Here is a 20,844-nt window from a genome sequence, read left to right as displayed (position 1 = left end):
TCCTACCTATATAATGAAGGTGGGAATGGTATCATTCATGTCAGTCGAGAAAGCATTTAGGTTCCCGAGATCTGTACAGAAAGAACTAAGCTTTGCAAATAATTAAACCTAGAATGGGTAAATGAAACTTTAGAGAGCTTTTATAAATAAGCCATGTACATGCATATTTAAGGGACCTTGACTCACTAGAGGAAAAGTGGGATCTAAAGATTTTAACAAGTGTATGTAATACACAAGTCTAGCCAGTTCTGTGGATATTTCTTCAAGCTGCCACTGACACTTAGCAGAAACATCAACAGGCCCAATGAGAGAACTTCAGCCAGCCAACTGGATATATTAACATTAAAATAACATTCTCAGTGAACATTTGCAGCAATACTACCACGTAAGCACTGCTCTGTTGGGTCAGATCAATGGTCCATCCAGCCGAGCACCCTGTTTCATAGTGGCCAATGAGATGTTGTCAGAATTCCTACCAGCAGGGCACTGGAAAACCAAGATTCTGCCTGTTATTTTTTCCCACTAGATGGTACTCAGTTACTACTCCTGCATATGGAAGTTCCAGGCACTTATCATGGCTAATAGCCATGTCAACAAAAGTCCTAGGAGGATTATAATGGACATTTGGTATGAACCCCTGAGGGAACACAGCCAGCAGGGGACTACCTCAAATCCTAAAGAATTAAAACAAATCCCCTCAAAAGAGGAAAAGAGATGACAGAAAACCAGACCATAGAAATATAGTCAAAAATACAGGTAAGAGACATATGCTTCTGCTCAAATTGTAATTAACAATTGAACAAGTTTGATTCTGCTGTCTTTGTAAAGCAGGACAAACAAAACTATTCAAACCGCAGAAACTCATGGTAAGAAAAAAACCCTGACAATTGCTTTGGTATGTTAACCTGGACCTCCCTTGATTGTATACAGGTGTCTTGTGAAAACATGGTTGTTGTGTTTAGCTTTTGACTGAGTTGGTTGTTGAATCATTTAGCACTTTGCTTTTGTGGATGCCTATCCCACTGTGTGAAGACCTAACGCTGCCATTTCAAATTCTATTGTTAGTGAGTGTATTTTCCATACTGCTCAGCAATGTCTGAAGACTTTCTCCATCCTAAGACTCTTCCTTTGATGGAGTTGACAATACCACAAGAGAACAAACTATTTGGTGAGCAGAGTAGTGGAATACATGAAACTGCCTTATACCAAAACAGACCATTGGTCCATCAAAGTCAGTGTTGTCTTCTCAGATTAGCAACAGCTCTCCAGGGTCTCAGGTAGAGGTCTTTCACATCACTCACTGCCAGGGGATTGAACCTGGGACCTTCTGCATGTCAAGCAGATTCTCTACCACTGAGCCACAGGATACAAAGGCTATATCTTTGGGGTGTTTCCATGATTGTTTGATAATATTTTATGGTGACAGCTTTAAATTTCATTTTGGATTGCACTGAACTGCAATAAAACGGAACATTAATCAATCAGTCAAAACTTCAGGCTCCTCAGTGGCTTCCCCTTTTACCCTTTAATGCCAAGTAACATTTGACATACTGTTGCCGGAGAATTGAAAGGACGCTGCCTCTGCCTTCGTGCCCTATCAGCCAAGAAAGGTAATGAAGAGGCTTCACTCTAAAAATACCAAAATAATTATTTTAAAAATAAAATTCTGTTATGTGGATACAGAAGTAACATGTCAAATAATCAAATAAGAAGGATCTCTCTTTCTCTCTCGTCAAAATGTGTGCTTCACAGAAAATATTATAAGAGATGGTTTCTAGTGGGGAACTCAGGTAATAAATGCAAAGGCTGGGCCAAATAAAATAGAGTAATGAAGAGGATCCTTGTATATCTATTATGTGTCCACCAGTTAATCTGTTAAGGACTTTTGTTGTTCTGCCCCCTCCACCCTCCAGCTGGTTCTGCCACCCACTCTCTGCAACATGAGAATCCTAGATACTCCAGTAGAAGGGGTGTTAAGAAGACCTTCCCTGCAACCACAATACTACATCTGAGCTCACTTATGTTGCATGTTGCCCCTGCATTGGTTCCATTGTACCTATGTACTTGCCATCTTCTCAGCAAGTGTTCTCTCTTGGATTGTTCTCTGTTTTCAGTGGATTAATGCAAAAATAGATTCTAGATAGTTAATCTGTTATACCTACTAGCCGTTAGATCATACTGGTACAATATTATAACTTGCACCTCACAGCCCCTTGACCTTAGTTATTTTGGGCTTTCAGCAGCAAGTCACAGGACTAGGGTGACCAGAGACAAAGTTGGGTAAACTTACTGAATATGGGATTGTAGCAGGTTTATTCAGTATAAAAACCATGTAGTTCAATGAGACTTATTCCCAGGGAAGCACCCTTCTGACTGCAGCTTGTTGGATGGTTCTGATATCTGCTTACATCACTATACCAAGGAATCTTTGCTTTAATATGGTTATTTACCTGTAATGCTGTTCTTGTGGGGGAAGAGCCCAAGTGATGATCAAAGAATGGATTTCTCTGACTGGAATAACTGAACCAGAAGAAATGTATCAGTTGCAGTTATTCGAAAATATATATGTTTTTGCAATGATAGTAAGAATGATAAGGGCAAGAAGCAAAAGATGAGGCAATGGTGGGAATAAATATGCAGATATTACTGGTAAATGTTCTAAGCCTGCTGCACTAGCATGGCTGTATCAGCAATTTTTGTGAAATAATAACTTTCCTAAATGCTATAATTTATTTACTTCACGAGTACTCCATTTCCTTCCCAATGGGATCTCAAAGCAGGTTAACATCCCATTCTCCATTTTACTCTCATTACAACCCCAACGTAGGTTAAGCTGAACGTGTGGCTGGTTCAAGATCACCCAATGAGCTTCCATGCTACAAGTGGGGATTTGAACTTAGGTCAACTAGATCCTCATCCAACACTCTTATCACTGCACAAAACTGGCTCTCAAGCACTCTGTACTTATCCTTTCAGTATCCTTGTAAGATAGGGCAGTGCTATTATCCTGTATAAAATATAGGACAATACAATTATCTTCCCATAGCAAGCATGGAACTAAAACTCAGAAACAGTGTTTTGCACAAATCATACAGTCACTTGTTTCAGACACAGTGGGTGCTTTCACACTGGGAAACTGACCCGATATAATCTCATCCCCCAAAGGCCCGCTTCAGTTAGGTCCGTTTCAAAGGGATCAGACAGCCCCTATTGAAGCGGCAGGATTCAGGCAGCAGTCCGTGATTGTACTTTCACATTGCTGGTGCACCGCAACCACAGACCTGCTGCAAAAAGGGCTGTTTTTTTAAAAAGTCCCCCGCTGCATGCACTCAAGCAGAGAACTGCACAAGCACTCTTGGGAGGGGGGAGGTTGGGGGGAAAAAACCTGGAACACACTGGAAACAGCTTGGAGTGATCACACTGCTCTTCCACTTATGAGTCACCCCAGTGTGATCAGACAGCCAGTGAATGTGCGACCTGAATGCGATTCAGGGGGAAGCCACTGCAAAGATCCAGGTGGCTTTTTAATCCACATAGGAGGCATCTGGAGATGGGGTGAGAATAGGTGAGGCTCGGAGGGCAGATGTGCTCGTGTGATCATGCAGATTTCATTTGAATGGGAGGCATGGCTAGGTCGGGCCAAATCTCTTGTGTGAAAGTGCCCAGTGTGACAATATGGCTTATTTTAACTTGTGAAACTAGCACTTTGTTCACAGATTCAAATCCTGGTCTGCCTCAGTAGATGTGGGTTTTATTGCCTTTTCTCTTCCACCTTCCACCATAGCAAACCCAGCAGTCATCCTGGCCTGTACTGCATGTGTAAAGGTAGAACCAGGAAAACAAGTCAGGATGTCTGCATTCAGACATTGCAAGAAACCAGAATTTAGAATCAAAGAATCATAGAGTTGGAAGGGACTTCCAGTATCATCTAGTCCAACCCCCTGCTCAATGCAGGAAATTTACAAATACCCACCCACCCCCCCCCCACACCACCACCATTTTGGCCTTGATCAGGCAAGCCCAATCTCATCAGATCTCAGAACCTAAGAAGGGTCAACCCTGGCAAGTATTTGACATGACATAATTTTTCAGATTTTCCCAAACAATACAGACAACAAGATCAAATATGCTTACCTTTGTAAAACTTGTGAAATTCAGATGTGTCAAAAGGGTTCACCAGATGACTGAAGGATGGTTTGGGCAAACCACTTAAAAATATACATAGGTAGTTTTATGTTCAAGGCTTTTAAAGCTTAGAATCTTAAACAGCAAAACAAAACTGATATGCTGCTCATAGTTCCATTGTGCAAAGGTAGTTAGATCTGTTAGGAAACCAGAATCGATTTGCAGTACATTCAAGGTTCTTTCTTATAACTGAACAATTTGGTTTTTAAGGGAGCAATCCTAAGCAGATCTACTCAGAACTCTCATTGTATTCAATAGGACTTACTCCCAGGAGGAAAGTATTCTTAAGGTTGCAGCCTGATATCAGACCTGGCCCTATTAAAGAGCCGCTCCTGGAATCTTGAGCTGCGTTTGATTAACTGCACTTAGAAACTAGAGATCTTCTGAGAATTATCTCTGTGGCCATTCAGCAGGCAAGAGTTCCCTTCCCATGTTTCCCCAGCTGTGAAAAAAATTCAAAAAGGGCCATTTGTAGGGGAGAAGCAGCAGGCAGAAACAGGAATACTTACACCTTTCTCCCACCTCTTGCTCTTTCTTTGCAACTTATTATCCCCTTTTTATTTGCAACTCTAGAACCTCAAGTAAAGGAAAAGGAGTGGCTGTGGGAAGATCAGGAGGCAGATGGAAATGGTGGGCAATGGAAGAGGAAAAGACACCCATTTTGCCAATCATCCCTTCACAAATCCCTCTCTGGTTCTCTCCCCACCTCTGTTAGTTTTACCATAAGTTAGAATTAGAAACCTCTGGTTTGCTCCAGTACATCTAACTGGGACCTTTATAAAGAGCTTTGGAATAAGATTTCAGTCAGTGCTTACAGACACTTTCTGTAATTTACGAATACATTATACATCTGCTTTAATATGGATCAAAATGATGGTCAATGCTTTGGGGAGTTTTGTGTGGCAAAGAAGCAACGTAAACACTTATAATAAGGACCAGGACATCATCTATCAAAGAGGGGGAAAAAAAAAAGCTGGCCCAGAGGATCTTCAGGGATGCTAGGAGATGGCTGAGTAATTGGCTCCTGTTGCTATGCCTGAAGATATAGACAGCAGCATCCCAAAGTCTTAACCTGTATGACCCAGGCTAGTTCCATCTTTTCAGATCTTGGAAGTTAAGCAGGAGTTGGATGGGAGACCACCAAGAAAGCCCAGGGTCACTACACAGAGGCAGACAATGGCACACCACTCCTGAACCTCTCTTGCTTTGTAACTCTATGGGTTACCATAAATCAGCTGGGATAATTTCTACCACCAGCATTCCAAATCAAAAGGCATACCATGTGTCCTGCTGGATCAGTCCAGTGGCCCATCCAGCCTAGCACCTCATTCACACAGTGGACATACTGAAAAACTGCTGGCTGCCTTAATAGACAATACTGACCTTGATGGACCAATGGTCTGATTAAGTATAATGCATGTATTGGATGCACATTATCATTATGGAAATACTATGAAAACACAGATTGCAACACATAGCAAACACACATGAAACATATATAAAATACATATCAAAATGTGCATCATGTGCATATTCATGCAAACAGAATTTCCAGTGGACCACTGGAAGGCTATGAAGTGAATACTTGAGGCTGCAAAATTATGGAACAAATATAGAGTGGAACGGATGACATTAGTCCAAATGTAACTCTATAACAGTTTTAATTAAAAGAAAGCCCAACATCTGCAGTTTCCATCAGTACTTCCCCTGATATCTTGAACATCTATGTTTTTACCCCTATATTATCTTCCTTAGATTTTATTCCTTGGCTCTGCAAAACTCCACAAAATAGGACACAGAAAAGATGTGTCCCATTATTAAATGGCTAAGATTAACTAAAAGCCACAGCTACATATAGGCTCACTCTTACAATGATACCTTCTGAAAGCACTATAATTGAAAACATTCTTTCTCATTCATATTTCTAATGGAACATATGGCATATGTATGAAACTTTGCAAGCTCACATCACAGTTTTATATCTTCCAGGAAAAAAAATTGCATCAACTCACTTATTGGGGATCGCGGAGAAGATTTCTGTCACCCATTTTTCCAAGGTATCCAGGGTTTCTAAAATGGAAGATGGAAAAAAAAGCTGGAAAGAGAGATGGTCTTGCAAAGATGAAGCTAAGGTGGTAAATTAATATTGAAGTAGAATTCCTAAATCATTTGGAGATATTGTATTTTCCCTAAAAACAATAATGTTGGTTTTGCTTGATCTCCTATTTTTGTATATGCACTTTTTCTATTTCGAGATGTGTGTACCCACTACCCATAGTGAACCACTTGGACATAGCTCAATGTCAGCTTTTGCAGTCTATGAGCTGGATCCAGCAGAAGAGTTCTGTGTTCACAACAGTCTTCACTGCAGCAGAAACATTAAAATTTCTCTTTCCTGTCTGCTTGAGCTAAGTGGTTGAATTCCCCACTAACTTTTCTGCACACACAAGACATGGCACAAGGTATTTCTTCTCATTCAATAGGAAAACTTGATTAAAGGAAATAATGTGTTTGTGAAACATCTTTTTTTAGATTCCATAGTCACATTGTTCTTTCATTAAAAATATGAAAGTGCTATGTGTTGCTAACAGCTGTTGTCTACTGTTTGCTCAAACGGTAAATACGTTTTCCTTTCAGCTTATGCATTGCTAGATTCAATGCTATGGTTTGCCTTGCTGTTTGTATTGGGCTCAATACTTTCATTTACTATCACAATGATATATGGACACATTTGATCTGGTTTCATACATGCGAAATAAACTTATGGATAAAGGTATGGGTTGGATGCAGACCAAACTTTCCAATAGCAGAATGGAACTTTCCTGCCTCTCCCCCCTCCTACTGGTGTCCACTGATCTCCACAAAATGCTGCTCCTGGGAGATGATAAACTCTGAGGCTGGTTACAGATGGGTGGTTTAAGCTGCCCTGGGGATGGCAGGCAAGCACCCCCCCAAAAGTGCATCTATACGCGCACATCTGCTTGCTGTTCCTGACCCATCCCAAGACTTACTGGGAGTCAACTTTAAAAGGCACCATTTTCAAAGTGGTGCCTTTTCACTGAAGCGCCTCAGAGGCACCTCCGCAGCCATCTGGATGGTTGGGAAATGTCTGGAAAGCACCCAGGGAGCCACAGACAGGGCATGTGAGCACTCTGGACACTCCCCGGGGCTCCCGCAGCCCGTCCCTCTTCTGCAGGCCATCAGGATGTTCCCGGGCACTCCTTTTCCGGGTGGCTTACTTCTGGGTCACCTTGATGCTACCTGGAGCTGCCTGTCTGTAAGCAGCTTGAGTGATTACATGAGGGAGTCTGCAGCAGGAAGAAGGAATAGCCAGAAATTGCCATTCTAGTCTGGATCCAACCCTATGCTTATTTCATAATGTGCCAGTGGCATGCCAATAACTTCTCTGGTCCAAGGCACATCTAAAAATAGGAACAGGCTTTCAGATATGTGTATCAATCTGTAAGGAAGACCATGTGCAACCATACTCTGCATGAGTTCAAACATGTATGTTAATTGTGCAAAGACTTCAATATAAACAGATGACTGGCTTTTATTGTGAAACATCCCTCCTATCATGTTTCCACTCAGCTCTTCCTTCATATTCCACCAAGTATAGACAAGCATCTCTTGTCTGGTTCAGCTGGGCTATTGTTTGTTCCCATGGCGAAGTGCAGGCACACACTAACCTCTGCCTAAAGGTAGGACCCACAATTTTCAACCACAATAAAGACCATGCATTTGGCACTATCACATTGTGCCCATAAAATTAAGTCATTTGCCAACAATGTCAGAACTTGTGACAGAATGCAAATGCACATCTAGTACTGTTACTAGTATTAAAGCAAAAGGAGGGATGTATACCTCTAGACTGGACAACTAGATTCATGTAGTGTGAGGAGTAATGGCGCTTCCAGAAATCTCTCAGCCTTCCATAGGTGTTTATCTTATGCTTCAAGGGCAGGTGTTTAAGTGTCTCTGCATTACCTGTAAATTAAGGTTTGCTTTTAAAAATCATGAAGGTCTTTTTAAAAATCTAGGTTCTAGAATTAGTCAGTTTCTAGAAAGGATCTTGACGATGAATCATAGTTTGTTTGTTTTTAGCATAAATTAATCCAATATTAGATTCAGACAGATAGCCCTGCTGGTCTGAAGCAGCAGAACAAAGTTCAGATTCAGTGGCACCTTAGGTATAAGTGTTCATGAGCATGCACACTTCTTCAGATACATTGAAACAGAAGTCACCATATAGGTAGAGGGTAGGGAGGGTGTTTTCAGGAACAGCTAAGTAGATTCCTCCTTCCTGAAAATACTCTCCCCATCCTCTACCAGTTTGGTGTAGTGGTTAAGTGCGTGGACTTTTACCTGGGAGAACCAGGTTTGATTCCTCACTCCTCCACTTGCAGCTGCTGGAATGGCCTTGGGTCAGCCATAGCTCTTGCAGAATTGTCCTTGAAAGGGCAGCTTCTGTGAGAGCTCTCTCAGCCCCACCTACCTTACACGGTGTTTGTTGTGAGGGAGGAAGGTAAAGGAGATTGTGAGCCACTCTGAGATTCAGAGTGAAGGGTGAGGTACAAATCCAACATCATCATCATCTTCTTCTTCTTCCACCTCCTCCTCCTCTATGTAATAGTAGGTGACTTCTATTTCAATATATCCAAGGCTTTTTTTGTAGCAGGAACTCCTTTGCATATTAGGCCTGATGTAGCCAATCATCCTGCAGCTTACAGTAGGCCCTATACTAAGAGCCCTGTAAGCTCTTGGAGGATTGGCTACATCAGGAGGGTGTGGCCTAACATGCAAAGGAGTTCCTGCAACAAAAATGTATCTGATGTATCTAGTGAAGTGTGCATGCACACAAAATAAAACAAAATGACCTAGAATAAAACTTTTGGTGGTCTTAAAGATGCCACTAGACTCAAACTTAGTCTAGCGATGAATATCAACTTGTTACAAAACAGTTATATATTCTGTTCCAGTCCTCTGTACTGTATCCCAAAGGAACGTCTAGTCAATAAATTAGGACAATATTAGCCAATCCAGGATAATGGCATCTGAGGAGTAGGCAAGTGAGGAGTTGGCAGATTGTTTATTTTACTATAGATTTTTACTCTAGATCATTTATTTTACTATAGATTTTTCTTTTATTTAAGGATTTTCTATAATTACCTGCCGCCAATATCTCACCATGTTTAATGAATTCACACACTATGAACTAAGAGTAGACACCATAAATGTGCACATATTTATGTTCCTCAGAAGTTCCTTGGATGGAATTGTATTTTCTACAATCATTCAACCAGCGATTGTTCCTAACTTGAACTGCACTTCTGATAACAATGAGGCACTGTGTCTTGGAACTGCTCTCCCTGTAGAAACTATCAGTCATGGAGAGGAGATGTACCCTAGGTTTCTCTCTGAGACACTACTTTTGAATGCCTCTTTCAGATGTTCAGTGTGGGTAAAATGAACACATGTGCAGGGGAGAATGGCATTGTAGTGGCACTCTCTTGTAGGCACCATCTGGCCATTCTTTGGAACATGCAGATCTGTGTGTTTGCATTTGTATGCACAAATAAAAAAATTATAACTTTTCCCCATAGAACTGGGATCCTAGGCAGGTAACAACAATAAAGCAATAACAATTAAACAACCATGATAGAAGCAACAATAAAACAAATGTGTGTGTATTGTGTCATCAAGTGACTTCTGACTTATGGTGACCCTATGAATTAATGATCTCCAAAATGACCTATTGTTAACTGCATTGTTCAGGTCTTGCAAACAGAGGGCTGCGGCTTCCTTTATTGAGTCAATCCATCTCAAGTTGGGTCTTCTTTTTTTCCTTCTGCTTTCAACTTTTCCTAGCATGGTTGTCTTTTCCAGTGACTCTTGTCTTCTTATGATATGACCAATTTATGATAGCCTCAGTCTGGTCATTTCAGCTTCTAGGGAGACTTCAGACTTGATTTGCGCTAGAACCCACTTAGTTGTCTTTTTGGCAGTTCATAGTATCCTTAAAACTCACATTGCAAAGGAATCAACTTTCTATCTGTCAACTTTCCCCATGTCCAACTTTCACTCTCATACATAGTAAAAGGGAATACTGTATCTTGATCTTGGTCACTAGTGACGCATCATTATGCTTAAGAATCTTTCCTAGTTCCTTCTTGGTTGCAATCTCCCTTTTGTTTGATGGTAGAGCCAAGGAAGAAAACTTCTTTTAACCATTTTAATTTCTCATCAACCTTTAAGTTGTGTAATTCCCCAGTAGTTATTACTTTTTTCTTTCTTGATAAATCAAATACATTTTAAAAACACTGAAGAATAACCATTAATAGGAACCCATTAACACCTGAACCAAAAGCCTTTCAATCTTGTAGCCATTCTGGAACTATAGCAGGGATGCAGATCTTCTTCTGGGAAGCTTCCATTGCATCTGAGCGACTGCTTAAAACTCTCACAAATAGACTGTTGCTGGTTCCATTTTTACAGATGTTGAAACAAACAAAAAAAGGCATTGCTGTACCAGGCATTGCTGCATAGGTTCATACCGCAGAATGAACACACAGAGATCAGAGCATTCCTGCCATTATCCTATGTGTGCAAATTCTACCCACACTGAATGTTTGGAAAAAGGTCATGTGAATTTTTAAAAATTGAGAAGAATTCAAACATTAGCCTTTTCATACAAAATGGAGTGAGATACTCCAGAAGCAGTTTTACCTGCTCATCTTCTGTGTGAACCAGGCTTAGATCACAGGGTCATTTCTTTTTTCAACCCCCCCCCCTCCTCTTCATATTGTTAAGGCAAATCCAAAATGAAAGATTTTTGCAGATTCTGAACATTTGAAGTATTGGGTAAAATGCTCCCAAGAATCTCCCATTCTTCAGACTTTGCTAAACCCCAACATATTAAGTGAATCTCTGGATATGATACTTACCCCAAAAGAATTTTCTCACAGGATGTCCTGGTTTTGCAAGACTTCCAAGCAACAATTCCCTTCTGTTGTCATCTACAGGCTTTGCTATTTGATATTCTGTTTGTTTTAAAGAGACCATTAAGCAGCAAAATTCAGAGTGCCATTTCTGAAATGTCATAGTTAAAGGAAGTAGCATAACACAAACATATATGAAGCAGCAGTGAAATATGTGTAGTACCTCATTTAATAGTGCTTAAAAAGGGAGAAAGATATTGCTGTGTTCTGAAAAATTGATGGGCTTAGTCAGGGAAGGCCTGCTGCTTTAGAGGAAGCAGCAGAACTGCCTGTTTAGCAACAGTAGTACAGGCAGTATCACAAAATGAGTGATACAGGCAGCAAAACAGCAGAAAACAGAAGCCTCCCAAGTGCCTGATAGTAACACTTGTGCTGTTGTTGTGGCATAAACAGCAGGGCCTGGAGATGGAAGAAAAAGCCCTTGGTCACCATGGGCCTTCCGGATGATGTATGAGCTCTAGAAGGCAGATGGTTATTGGACGCTAGAAGCTAAGTGTAGCCCAGTGGCAGAAACCAAGACGCTTTCTCCTATGGTCATCCATATAACATTACTAAGCCTCAGTCCCTCTTCACTACTGTTTTAGCTTTGTTGGCACAGTAGCCTTAGTCCGTGAAATGAAGGCAGCAGCATCCTTCACAGGAGGGTAGGGCTTGTGTGTTGAAACCTACCATTTAAATGTTTCACACAAACGTGCTGGCACAGTGGTGCACCAGCACAAAATTTGCTTTGTAATACATCACTATGAGCATCCAATTCCAGCCAGCTTGGCTTCAGGGGGTGTAACCTAATATGCAAATTAGTTCCTGCTGGGCTTTTTCTACAAAAAAACCCTATGTGAAACAATGGTGACATCAGGGGATGTGGCCTAATATGCAAATTAGTTCCTGCTGGGCTTTTTCTGCATAAAAAGTCCTGTGAGCATTCCTTTCCATTTCACCTCCTTCCTTTTTAAAAAATTGCCTTATGTTTTGTCTTCCAATATCAGTGTAATGTCCACACCTGAAAGCCTATGTGTGTCACTTATTTTAGGAATGGAATCCTGGATGGCAAGTGCAAAGACTAAAATGGGGAGTATGAATGTGAAGGGTAAGAGTAAGTGAAAAAAGCAAGCTGTAATAGGAGTAGGAGGCAAGCAGAATAGTGAAGCAGGGAAGAATAAGACAAGCAGCAGGATAAGACAAGGTATTCAGATGGACCTTGAACACTTAAAATGCAACATAATTATAGAAAGTTGCTGCAGAACTGGTGCATTTTTCAGAGCATAATGGCCCAGTGAAGAATATCAAGAAAACAGAATCAGAGATGAAGCTGAGGGATGGACAAGAAAATGCTTGGTCCAGAGACTGGCTCTTTAGCATTCAGAAGAAGCCATGGTTCCAATAAAGACAGATTTGTTACCTTTATCTCAAGAATGTCTGTTCTTATAAAGGGTGTGATAAGAGGGCTTGTATATTCTGAAGACCCTTGCCAATAGTTGTATTGTATCTTTGCACCTCTGAAGAACCCATGACAGTGAGGTTGGGCTACCCAGTGTAAAGGGTGGAGAGTAGATTTGTTTCCTACCCAGAGTATCCAGGAATAAAGTTCGTAAGAGTGAATGGCAACTTCTCATTTAGGTGGGTGTAATTATAGAGGTGGTTAGTTTAGCACTGAAGGCTCCTTAGCTGAAGAAGGATTTGACTGCAGATTTAAATCCAATATTTCATCCATTAGATTTGAGTTGGAAAATGTATGTATCATGCATTGGTTTTGAAAAAATGGGGTTTTTTTGTAGCTGAAACCCACAGTATAGTTCCAGTTTTTCTTTTTTTGGGGGGTGGGCAGAATCACATATTTTTTTAAAAATGCTACTGGCTACTAATAAGTTGACTTCTTCTGCAGTGGATGTTATGGGCTATTCATAGCCTACAAAAATTGAGCACAATTACTTTGATGTATTGTAATGATCCTGAACTCAAATAGACTGGAGTCAGAAAAGTAAATATCCTTTTGGTTTTTTTCAGTTTTGCTTGCCACCAATGTCAGCCTCCCAAAATATGCAGAATTAACTCAAGAGAGTGAAACATCTAAATTTCATGACTTATGTAGCTTGATCCTAAAGATCTTTTTTCAATGCTTATCTCCCTCTGGGTTTAATGGATTTATGTCATATAGATGTACTTAAAATTGAAACTTTACAATTATTAATTTCGTAGGCTCTGGAAATCAGCAAAATTACATTCCTTGATTTCAGAACACTTAAACATGCTTCCAACTGTGTTGGATTGTGTCCACTGTATCTAAATAATATTGCTTTTATGACCTGATAGTTTATAAAAGACAGGTCATCCAGATGTCATAAGCAGTACAAGCACTTCCAGAAAATAAGAAGAAAGGGAAAGTCTATATATATATTTTTACCACTGTCCACTGCTTCAACTTCCCGGTGAATTGCATCCTTAATCATCAGAGGGTGAATGAAGAATTGTGCCCATCTAGAAGAAACAACAATAGGAACACAGACTTTGGTCATCTATCAGAAAGGCAGAATAAAGCATATGGATGGATAACTTTCTGTTTCAGACATCAGGCACAATAGAAGAACAGTGTCCCCAGTTAGAAGAACAGTGTCCCCAGTTAAAACTTCCCACCAAACAAGGAAAGGTCATTGAAGTCCCATCACGTTTGGATTACCCAGACCTGATGTCCATTCTATGTATTTCCATGCATTCCCACATCAAATATCCCCTGTGTGTTCCATAGAATGCCTATGCAATTCACATTTAGATGCACTGGCAAGCTTACCTAAATCAGAAAATGTATACTCACAATGTCCAAGTACGCAAAGGCAACACATAAGAGAAGGAGCAGAACTGAGCATGCTATAGGTGAGTACTGCATCAAAGCATATATTAAACTGGGATCTACAGTACTCTTTCTATTCATGTCAGGGTGACGTTTTTTTCTTCCCTTTTCAAGAGCAATGGCAGCCAGAAGAGCTGAAACAAATCAGTCCAACCAAGGCTTATGACATCAATCAGAGCAGATCAGGCATTAAGCGATGAACAGTTGCTAAGTTACCTGTCAAGACCTTCTTTAAAATATTTCTTTTGGATGTCAAATTGGAAGACTGTTCGTTCTGTGTCAGTCGAAGCATTGTCTGTACCGCCGTGCTTCTTTAAGAATGTATCAAACCCATTTTCATCTGGGTATTTTTCACTACCCATAAATACCACTGAAATAAATAATTAATAAAGGCTTGTCAACTAAAATATATGAGCCCAGTCAAGGGATATTCCTATTCTAAGATACATGCATAGAACATTGGTGTTATGAACTTTTCTGTTCATCTGAATTAATCCAGTTCCTTGGAAATGAAGGGTGAAGCTTTTGTAATGGCGACCTCTTCACAGACATTAAAAATGTGTATCCACAGATGGTTTTACAATGCCTTCTGGGCACAGAGCAGGGGGTCTCTGGGGGAAGGTATTAGCTGTGAATTTCCTGCATTGAGCAGGGAGTTGGACTAGATGATCCTTGGGGTCCCTTCCAGCTCTATGTTTCCATGTCTATAGAACTGAATTTTGGCAGGCTTCAGCTTCAGTTTTCAGAAAACTGGAGCTGTAATAAAGAAGGATCGACTTTATGGGTCAGATCTAAAAAGTGAAAATGGAATTCCATTTGACTAATAAAAAAAAAGGACTGTGCTGAGGATCATGGGCTCTTCATGGACAAACACAGTATGGGATTAGGGCTGTAATGAAATGGAAAGGCAATGGGCATATAATAAAAACTTTTTTATTTTAGAAACCTGCTTTCTAAACAACTGCACAGGGCAATACATCAGAGCTTTTTAACTTGTTGAGCCTGCAGTTACTTTTGGAATTTGAGCTGTGGAAGTGGGAGTCCCGTCCAGATGTGAAACATCGAAAACTTCCAGAACATGCTCAGGTGTTTCAAGACAAGCATTCTCCTATGTTGGCAGCAGTGTTTCAAAATGGGTGATCCTTGCAGACACTATGGCACAACAATGATGCCTCTTGGGTGCCTCTGAAAGGCCTGATGCTCCAACCAGGTGGAGAAAAGCTAGGACTGATCTTTGCTTTGGGGAGAAGATTTTTTGAAGAAGTCAGTAGGCTCAGGAAACACATTGGTGAGTACTACAGTATCCCTGAGCACCATATTAAAGGTCTTTGATATACAACTTTTTGTCTGGTTGTTTTAGATAAAGCCTGGTAGGAGCAGAGCTACATACTGTGTTCCAAAAAATGTGCTAGTCCAGGTAAATCATCAGGGTCACAGAAACTGCCAATACAAATGGCAAGGGCGGCTGCAGACTGCAAGGAAAGTGTAAATATAGGAATAACACATTAGTATATAACCTCCATTTCTCCAACATTTTTCAGATTAAACTAGGGACACACTTGTTAAGACCCTCTTTTTATGGCAACCTTCATTGTCCAAGGCTTCCTGCAACATATAATTAGTTATTACTGAATGTTATGTGGTGCCTTTTGTATGTGATACTCATTTACCCTGCAATTGCTTGACTTCTGCCAGTTTAAAAGTCCAGAAGGTGTTATTCTGACACTTCAGCACGTAAGTAGAAAAACATAACTATCCCAAAAGAGGTTATCAAGTGTCCAAAATATATTTCAGCAGTTGTAGCATGTGAAATAGCAGATGGCGTTTGCTCCATAGTGCCTTGATATTGACACACTTACACTGACATCAGAGACCATACTTTGAGTTGTTACTTTATTGTGCTGAAAATTGCTATCACAGCAACAGGTTGATGTCACTTTCAGGGTGAACCCAGAAATGATGCCATTGTGTCAATGCAACACTTTAGCATTTTCTTGAAGCTCTATTATAAAACTAATGTATCTAGTGATTCATAGAGTGTCACATTGATACAATGATGTCACTTCCAGGTTCATCTCAGAGGTGATCTCGTTCTGTTTCTTCGATAGCTCCTCCCCATGTCGCTTCCCCACCAACTGAGGTTTGACAACCCTAGTCTGAACATTGCTACTTGAAGCTGCTCAGTGGTCTACATTTTTATGCTGTGGCTTGGTTTAAAGTGCTGGATATTATTAATTACTTTAAATGTTTTGATTTTATTATGTTTTAATTTGCAAGGTCACTTTCCTGGAAAATCCCATGTAAAAATAAAAAATGGGAAAAGGAAAAGCTTGCAGGTTAGACTCTATCCTGGAACAAAATAGATCCCAGTGAATAGATTTCCCCAAGACTGCCTATTTTGAAGATGTGCTGTATGCATTCAGATTAACAATATGCATCCTCTCTAGGTACACACACCTTACACACAGTAAGCTGTGCTTGGCTTTCATTCCCTATACGTTACACATATGCTTTTGCCTGATAGATGGAAGGGCCAAATGTTTTATGAGGCAGTAACTGTATTGTTTTGTACTGTACCTGCTTTTCTGTGCTACTCATCTTCTTTGCATCTTCTTTTTTAACAAGTTCTTCAAACTCTTCAAGGTCCATGACACGCTCCTCTCTTTCTCTGGTATCGATTTCCCCAGTACCATCACTAACAGCTTCTTCCCCTTCATCTTCACCCACTACAGCAGATTCTTCTGCAAAGTCTTCTACACCCTTCACTTCCTCATCACCAATGCTGCTCGCCTTTTCTGACCCATCCTGTTCTTCCTCTTCATTTTCGTCAGACACCTCCTCTTCTGAGTCAGAAGAATTGCAGTCATCAATGGTCAAGTCAGATATCAGCAACGCATTCAAGCCATTTTTTAACTGAATGTACCTGCAAGAATATTTTTTATGAGACATGCTATCAACGATATAAAATTATATCTTTATAAAAGCACTTTTATGCTGTCATGCCTGCCCCCCCAAAAAACTCACAGGAACTGTAGTTTGTTGAGGAGAAATAGAAACCACGATACAGTGTCACTGAACTACAATTCCCATGGTTCCTTGGGGTGAAAAATGGCAGTTAAACCAGTTTAAAACTGTAGCATTGATACTGCTTTATGGAAATGGGCCATGGGAAGGAGCCAGAAGGCACTGGGATGACTTTCTGGTGCACAATGAATTATGCTTCATTTTAAGTAAGTATATAGTGTGTGTGTATACTCTAATCTGGATAGGCTAGGCTAGCCAGAACTCATCAGATCTTGAAAGTTAATTAGGGTTAACCCTCGTCAGTATTGGGAAGGAAGATCACCAAGGAATACCAGGGTCATGATAAGAAGACACCTCTAAAGGTAGGGCTGCCAATCCCCAGTTGTGGGTAGGGGATCACCCAGTTTGGAGGCCCTCACCCTGCTTCAGGGTTATCAGAAAGTGTGTGTGTGTGGGGGGGAGAGAAATGTCTGCTGGTCACAAGTTTATACCCTATGGAAAGTGATTCCCATTGAGTATAATGGAGAATTGATCCATGAGTATCTGGGGCTCTGGGAGGGGGCTGTTTTTTTTAGGTAGAGGCACCAAATTTTTGGCAAATTTGTTTCCACAAAACACCCCCCAAGTTTCAAAAAGATTGGACTAGGGAGCCCAATTCTATGAGCCCCAAAAGAAAGTGCTCCTATCCATTATTTCCAAATGGAGAGAAGGCATTTAAAAGGTGTGTGGTCCCTTTAAATGTGATTGCCAGAACTCCCTTCAGAGTTCAATCATGCTTGCCACAGCCTTGCTCCTGGCCCCACCCGAAAGTCTCCTGGCTCCAACCCAAGAGTCCCCAGATATTTTTTGAGTCAGAACTGCCAACCCTATCTAAAGGTCTCAAGCCTTGAAAATCCCATGGGGTCTCCATGTCATCTGTGACTTGATGGCAAGAAAAGAAAAAAGAAAGTGTATTCCCTTGACCTTTTCAGTATTACTGATTTTAGTAGAACTGGGGACATGCATAAGTGCATATTTTCCTTCCTTCCTTCCTTCCTTCCTTCCTTCCTTCCTTCCTTCCTTCCTTCCTTCCTTCCTTCCTTCCTTCCTTCCTTCCTTCCTTCCTTCCTTCCTTCCTTCCTTCCTTCCTTCCTTCCTTCCTTCCTTCCTTCCTCCTGCCCTCAAACATCTAATGTTCATGTCTTGTGGCTTTCAAACATCTGACATTTATTCTATGTGGCTTTTATGTTAAGCAAGTTTGGCCACCCCTGCCCTAGATCCTTTACCTGCATAATTGCAACCAGTTCAGATCCTAGCAGTTTCTATATGAGGACGAAATGGCAGCCCTGATTTACACTTTTTTATGCTGACATTAGTTTACTACTTTCTGCCCTACCTCCCTGCACACAATAGTCTTCAAACTCTTACTGGGTTTTAATCATCTTTAACAATTTGACAGGGCAGTTGCAACATGGCAATACAAGAGCAGATGAGGTTTTTAATAAGGGCTAACAATTAGCATTAATCTATAGTCTTTACTATTTTCTCATTCATAGAAGCTTGGGGAACTTACAGTGAGGAAAGATATTTGGGCCATCTTTGTTTTAGAACTACAAATAAATTAGTTTTGTTGTTGTTGTTAAGCCCATATCTGAGTAGAACCAAGGGGTACTTAGATTCTTGATAAGGCTTAGTGTTGTGGCCTTTTGTGTCTTAACAAGTTATACTTCTCAGACCATTCATTTACCTGTATTCCTTGTGGTCACTAGGAGACTTGACTATACTCGGGTCTCCCTCATTCTTTTTCTTGGTCTTGCGCTTCCGGCCTTCTTTCTCCTGATCTTCCTGGGCCCTTGGGCACCCCTGCCTTCTCTGCGTGAATATGCCTGGGCAGTAAGGTGACTCTATAGTACTTGGCTTCCGAGACATTGCAAAGGCTCTGAGGTGATTTGCAGGACTAACTGCACAGTGCTAGAGCCTTCTGCTTAGTCCCCGTCTTGCCATGTGGCAGTTGGCATCTTTTCTTGCCCAAATCAACTTCCTTGCTGACCAGGCAATCCATCCCCATTGCGATTGGCTGTGTGGAGTCTTCAGAGTATTCCACTTATGACATAAACAAAGGATCAAACCAGGATTCCAGGAGGAGGAGGAAAGGAGAAACAAAAATTCAGTAGAGGATGTTTTTATCATGCACTTCAGCCAAAATACAGAGCATTTACCTACCCCATGGTTTCTTCAGACTGCCCAGATGCAAAAAGAGTATGACTAACTCTCTCTTCTTACGCTGCCATTCACTTTGCCAACTGTCTAATAGTGGAGGGTCACAGACAATTATCTGGCCATGTATTTTGCTTCCAAAATGTACCTGAGGCCTAGTAAAATAGGCTGCCTGCTTCCAGGTTGGGGTCAGAGTTCTTCTGGAATTAGGACTAATCTCCAGACTACAGAGATTAGTTCCTCTGGAGAAAATGGCAGCTTCAGATGGTGGAGTCTAAGGTTGCCAAGTCCAATTCAAGAAATATCTGGGGACTTTGGGGGTTGAGCCTGGAGACTTTGGAGGTGGGGCCAGGAGACATTGGGGGCGGAGCCATGAGCAAGGTTGGAACAAGTACAATTGAACTCCAAAGGGAGTTCTGGCCATCACATTGAAAAGGACTGCACATCTTTTCAGTGCCTTCCCTCCATTAGAAATAATGAAGGATAGGGGCACCTTCTTTGGGGGCTCATAAAATTGGCCCCCTGGTCCACTTCTTTTGAAACTTGGAGGGTGTTTTGAGGAAAGGCATCAGATGCTATGCTGCAATTTTGGTGCCTCTACCTCAAAGAACACCCTCCCCCCTCAGAGCCCCAGACACCCGCGGATCAATTTCCCATTATTCCCTATGGGAATCATGCTCCGTAGGGAATAATAGGCCGAGGTCAGATGCACATAAACTGATGAGATGGGCATGGATGAAAGCCAGATGCATGTCGGATTTTATGCGGTTGTCCAAACATCAGCATCTGGCAATGGTCGTTGGCTCGTTCGTGTCCCGAACTGCCACGACTGAGACGCGGACTTTTTTGATAGTACATTAAATCCAGAATAAGAATGCTTCCGACGACTCCCGGGTGTACTATCTATGTTTGAACGCTCCATTGTAGCTGACTTGTCGCAAGCGCACATCCGCTTCCCTACAAGAGCCCACTCCAAATGATATCATTGCGCCAGCAATTGTTGACTCAGCCTTCCAACCTTCCAAGGTCGGTAAAATATGTACCTAGCTTGCTTGGGGGGAAAGTGTAATGACCGGGGGAGGCAATGGCAAACCATCCTGTAAAAGGTCTGCCGTGAAAACTTTGTGAAAGCAGCATCACCCCAGAGTTGAAAATGACTGGTGTTTGCACAGGGGACCTTTCCTAAATGGGGCGGGAGGCAGATTGCCCACCTTTGTTGTCTCCCTGCCAGGGGAGGAAGATGACCCACCTTTGCTGTCTCCCTGCCAGGCGGAGAAACAGCAAAGAGAGTTTCTGTGCTCCCCCCCATTTAAACACCACGTCGGGGTGTTTAAATGGGGGCGGAGGAAGATCCGCCACCTTTGCTGTCTCGCCGCCAGGCAGAGAGACAGCAAAGATAGTTGCCGTGCTCCCCCCCGCATTTAGACACCACGTTGGGGTGTTTAAATGGGGGGGGAGATCACCCACCTTTGCTGTCTCCCCGCCAGTTGGAGAGACAGCAAAGAGAGTTGCCGTGCTCCCCCCCCATTTAAACACCATGGCGGGGGGGGAGGAAGATGACCCACCTTTGCTGTCTCCCCGCCAGGCGGAGAGACA

General features: G+C 41.6%; 1 protein-coding gene across 1 annotated transcript in view; it reads right to left on the bottom strand.

The window, feature by feature from the left end:
* Positions 1-18,960, bottom strand: part of LOC132575510 (nardilysin-like) — a 57,186-nt gene extending 38,226 nt beyond the window's left edge. Inside the window, exons 1-11 of the mRNA XM_060244326.1 lie at positions 18,779-18,960; positions 16,606-16,951; positions 15,419-15,500; positions 14,245-14,398; positions 13,585-13,658; positions 11,130-11,225; positions 8,050-8,172; positions 6,198-6,255; positions 4,135-4,208; positions 2,451-2,520; positions 1,552-1,629 (exon numbers count right to left, since the gene is read on the bottom strand). Of these exons, the coding sequence (XP_060100309.1) occupies positions 1,552-1,629; positions 2,451-2,520; positions 4,135-4,208; positions 6,198-6,255; positions 8,050-8,172; positions 11,130-11,225; positions 13,585-13,658; positions 14,245-14,398; positions 15,419-15,500; positions 16,606-16,951; positions 18,779-18,960 (1,337 nt within the window). The remainder of the gene's footprint in view (positions 1-1,551; positions 1,630-2,450; positions 2,521-4,134; positions 4,209-6,197; positions 6,256-8,049; positions 8,173-11,129; positions 11,226-13,584; positions 13,659-14,244; positions 14,399-15,418; positions 15,501-16,605; positions 16,952-18,778) is intronic.
* Positions 18,961-20,844: the final 1,884 nt, after the last annotated feature.

Source organism: Heteronotia binoei, chromosome 7 (assembly GCF_032191835.1).
Source record: "Heteronotia binoei isolate CCM8104 ecotype False Entrance Well chromosome 7, APGP_CSIRO_Hbin_v1, whole genome shotgun sequence".
In the NCBI taxonomy this organism is placed as follows: domain Eukaryota; kingdom Metazoa; phylum Chordata; class Lepidosauria; order Squamata; family Gekkonidae; genus Heteronotia; species Heteronotia binoei.
This window is presented reverse-complemented; position numbering and strand designations above follow the sequence as displayed.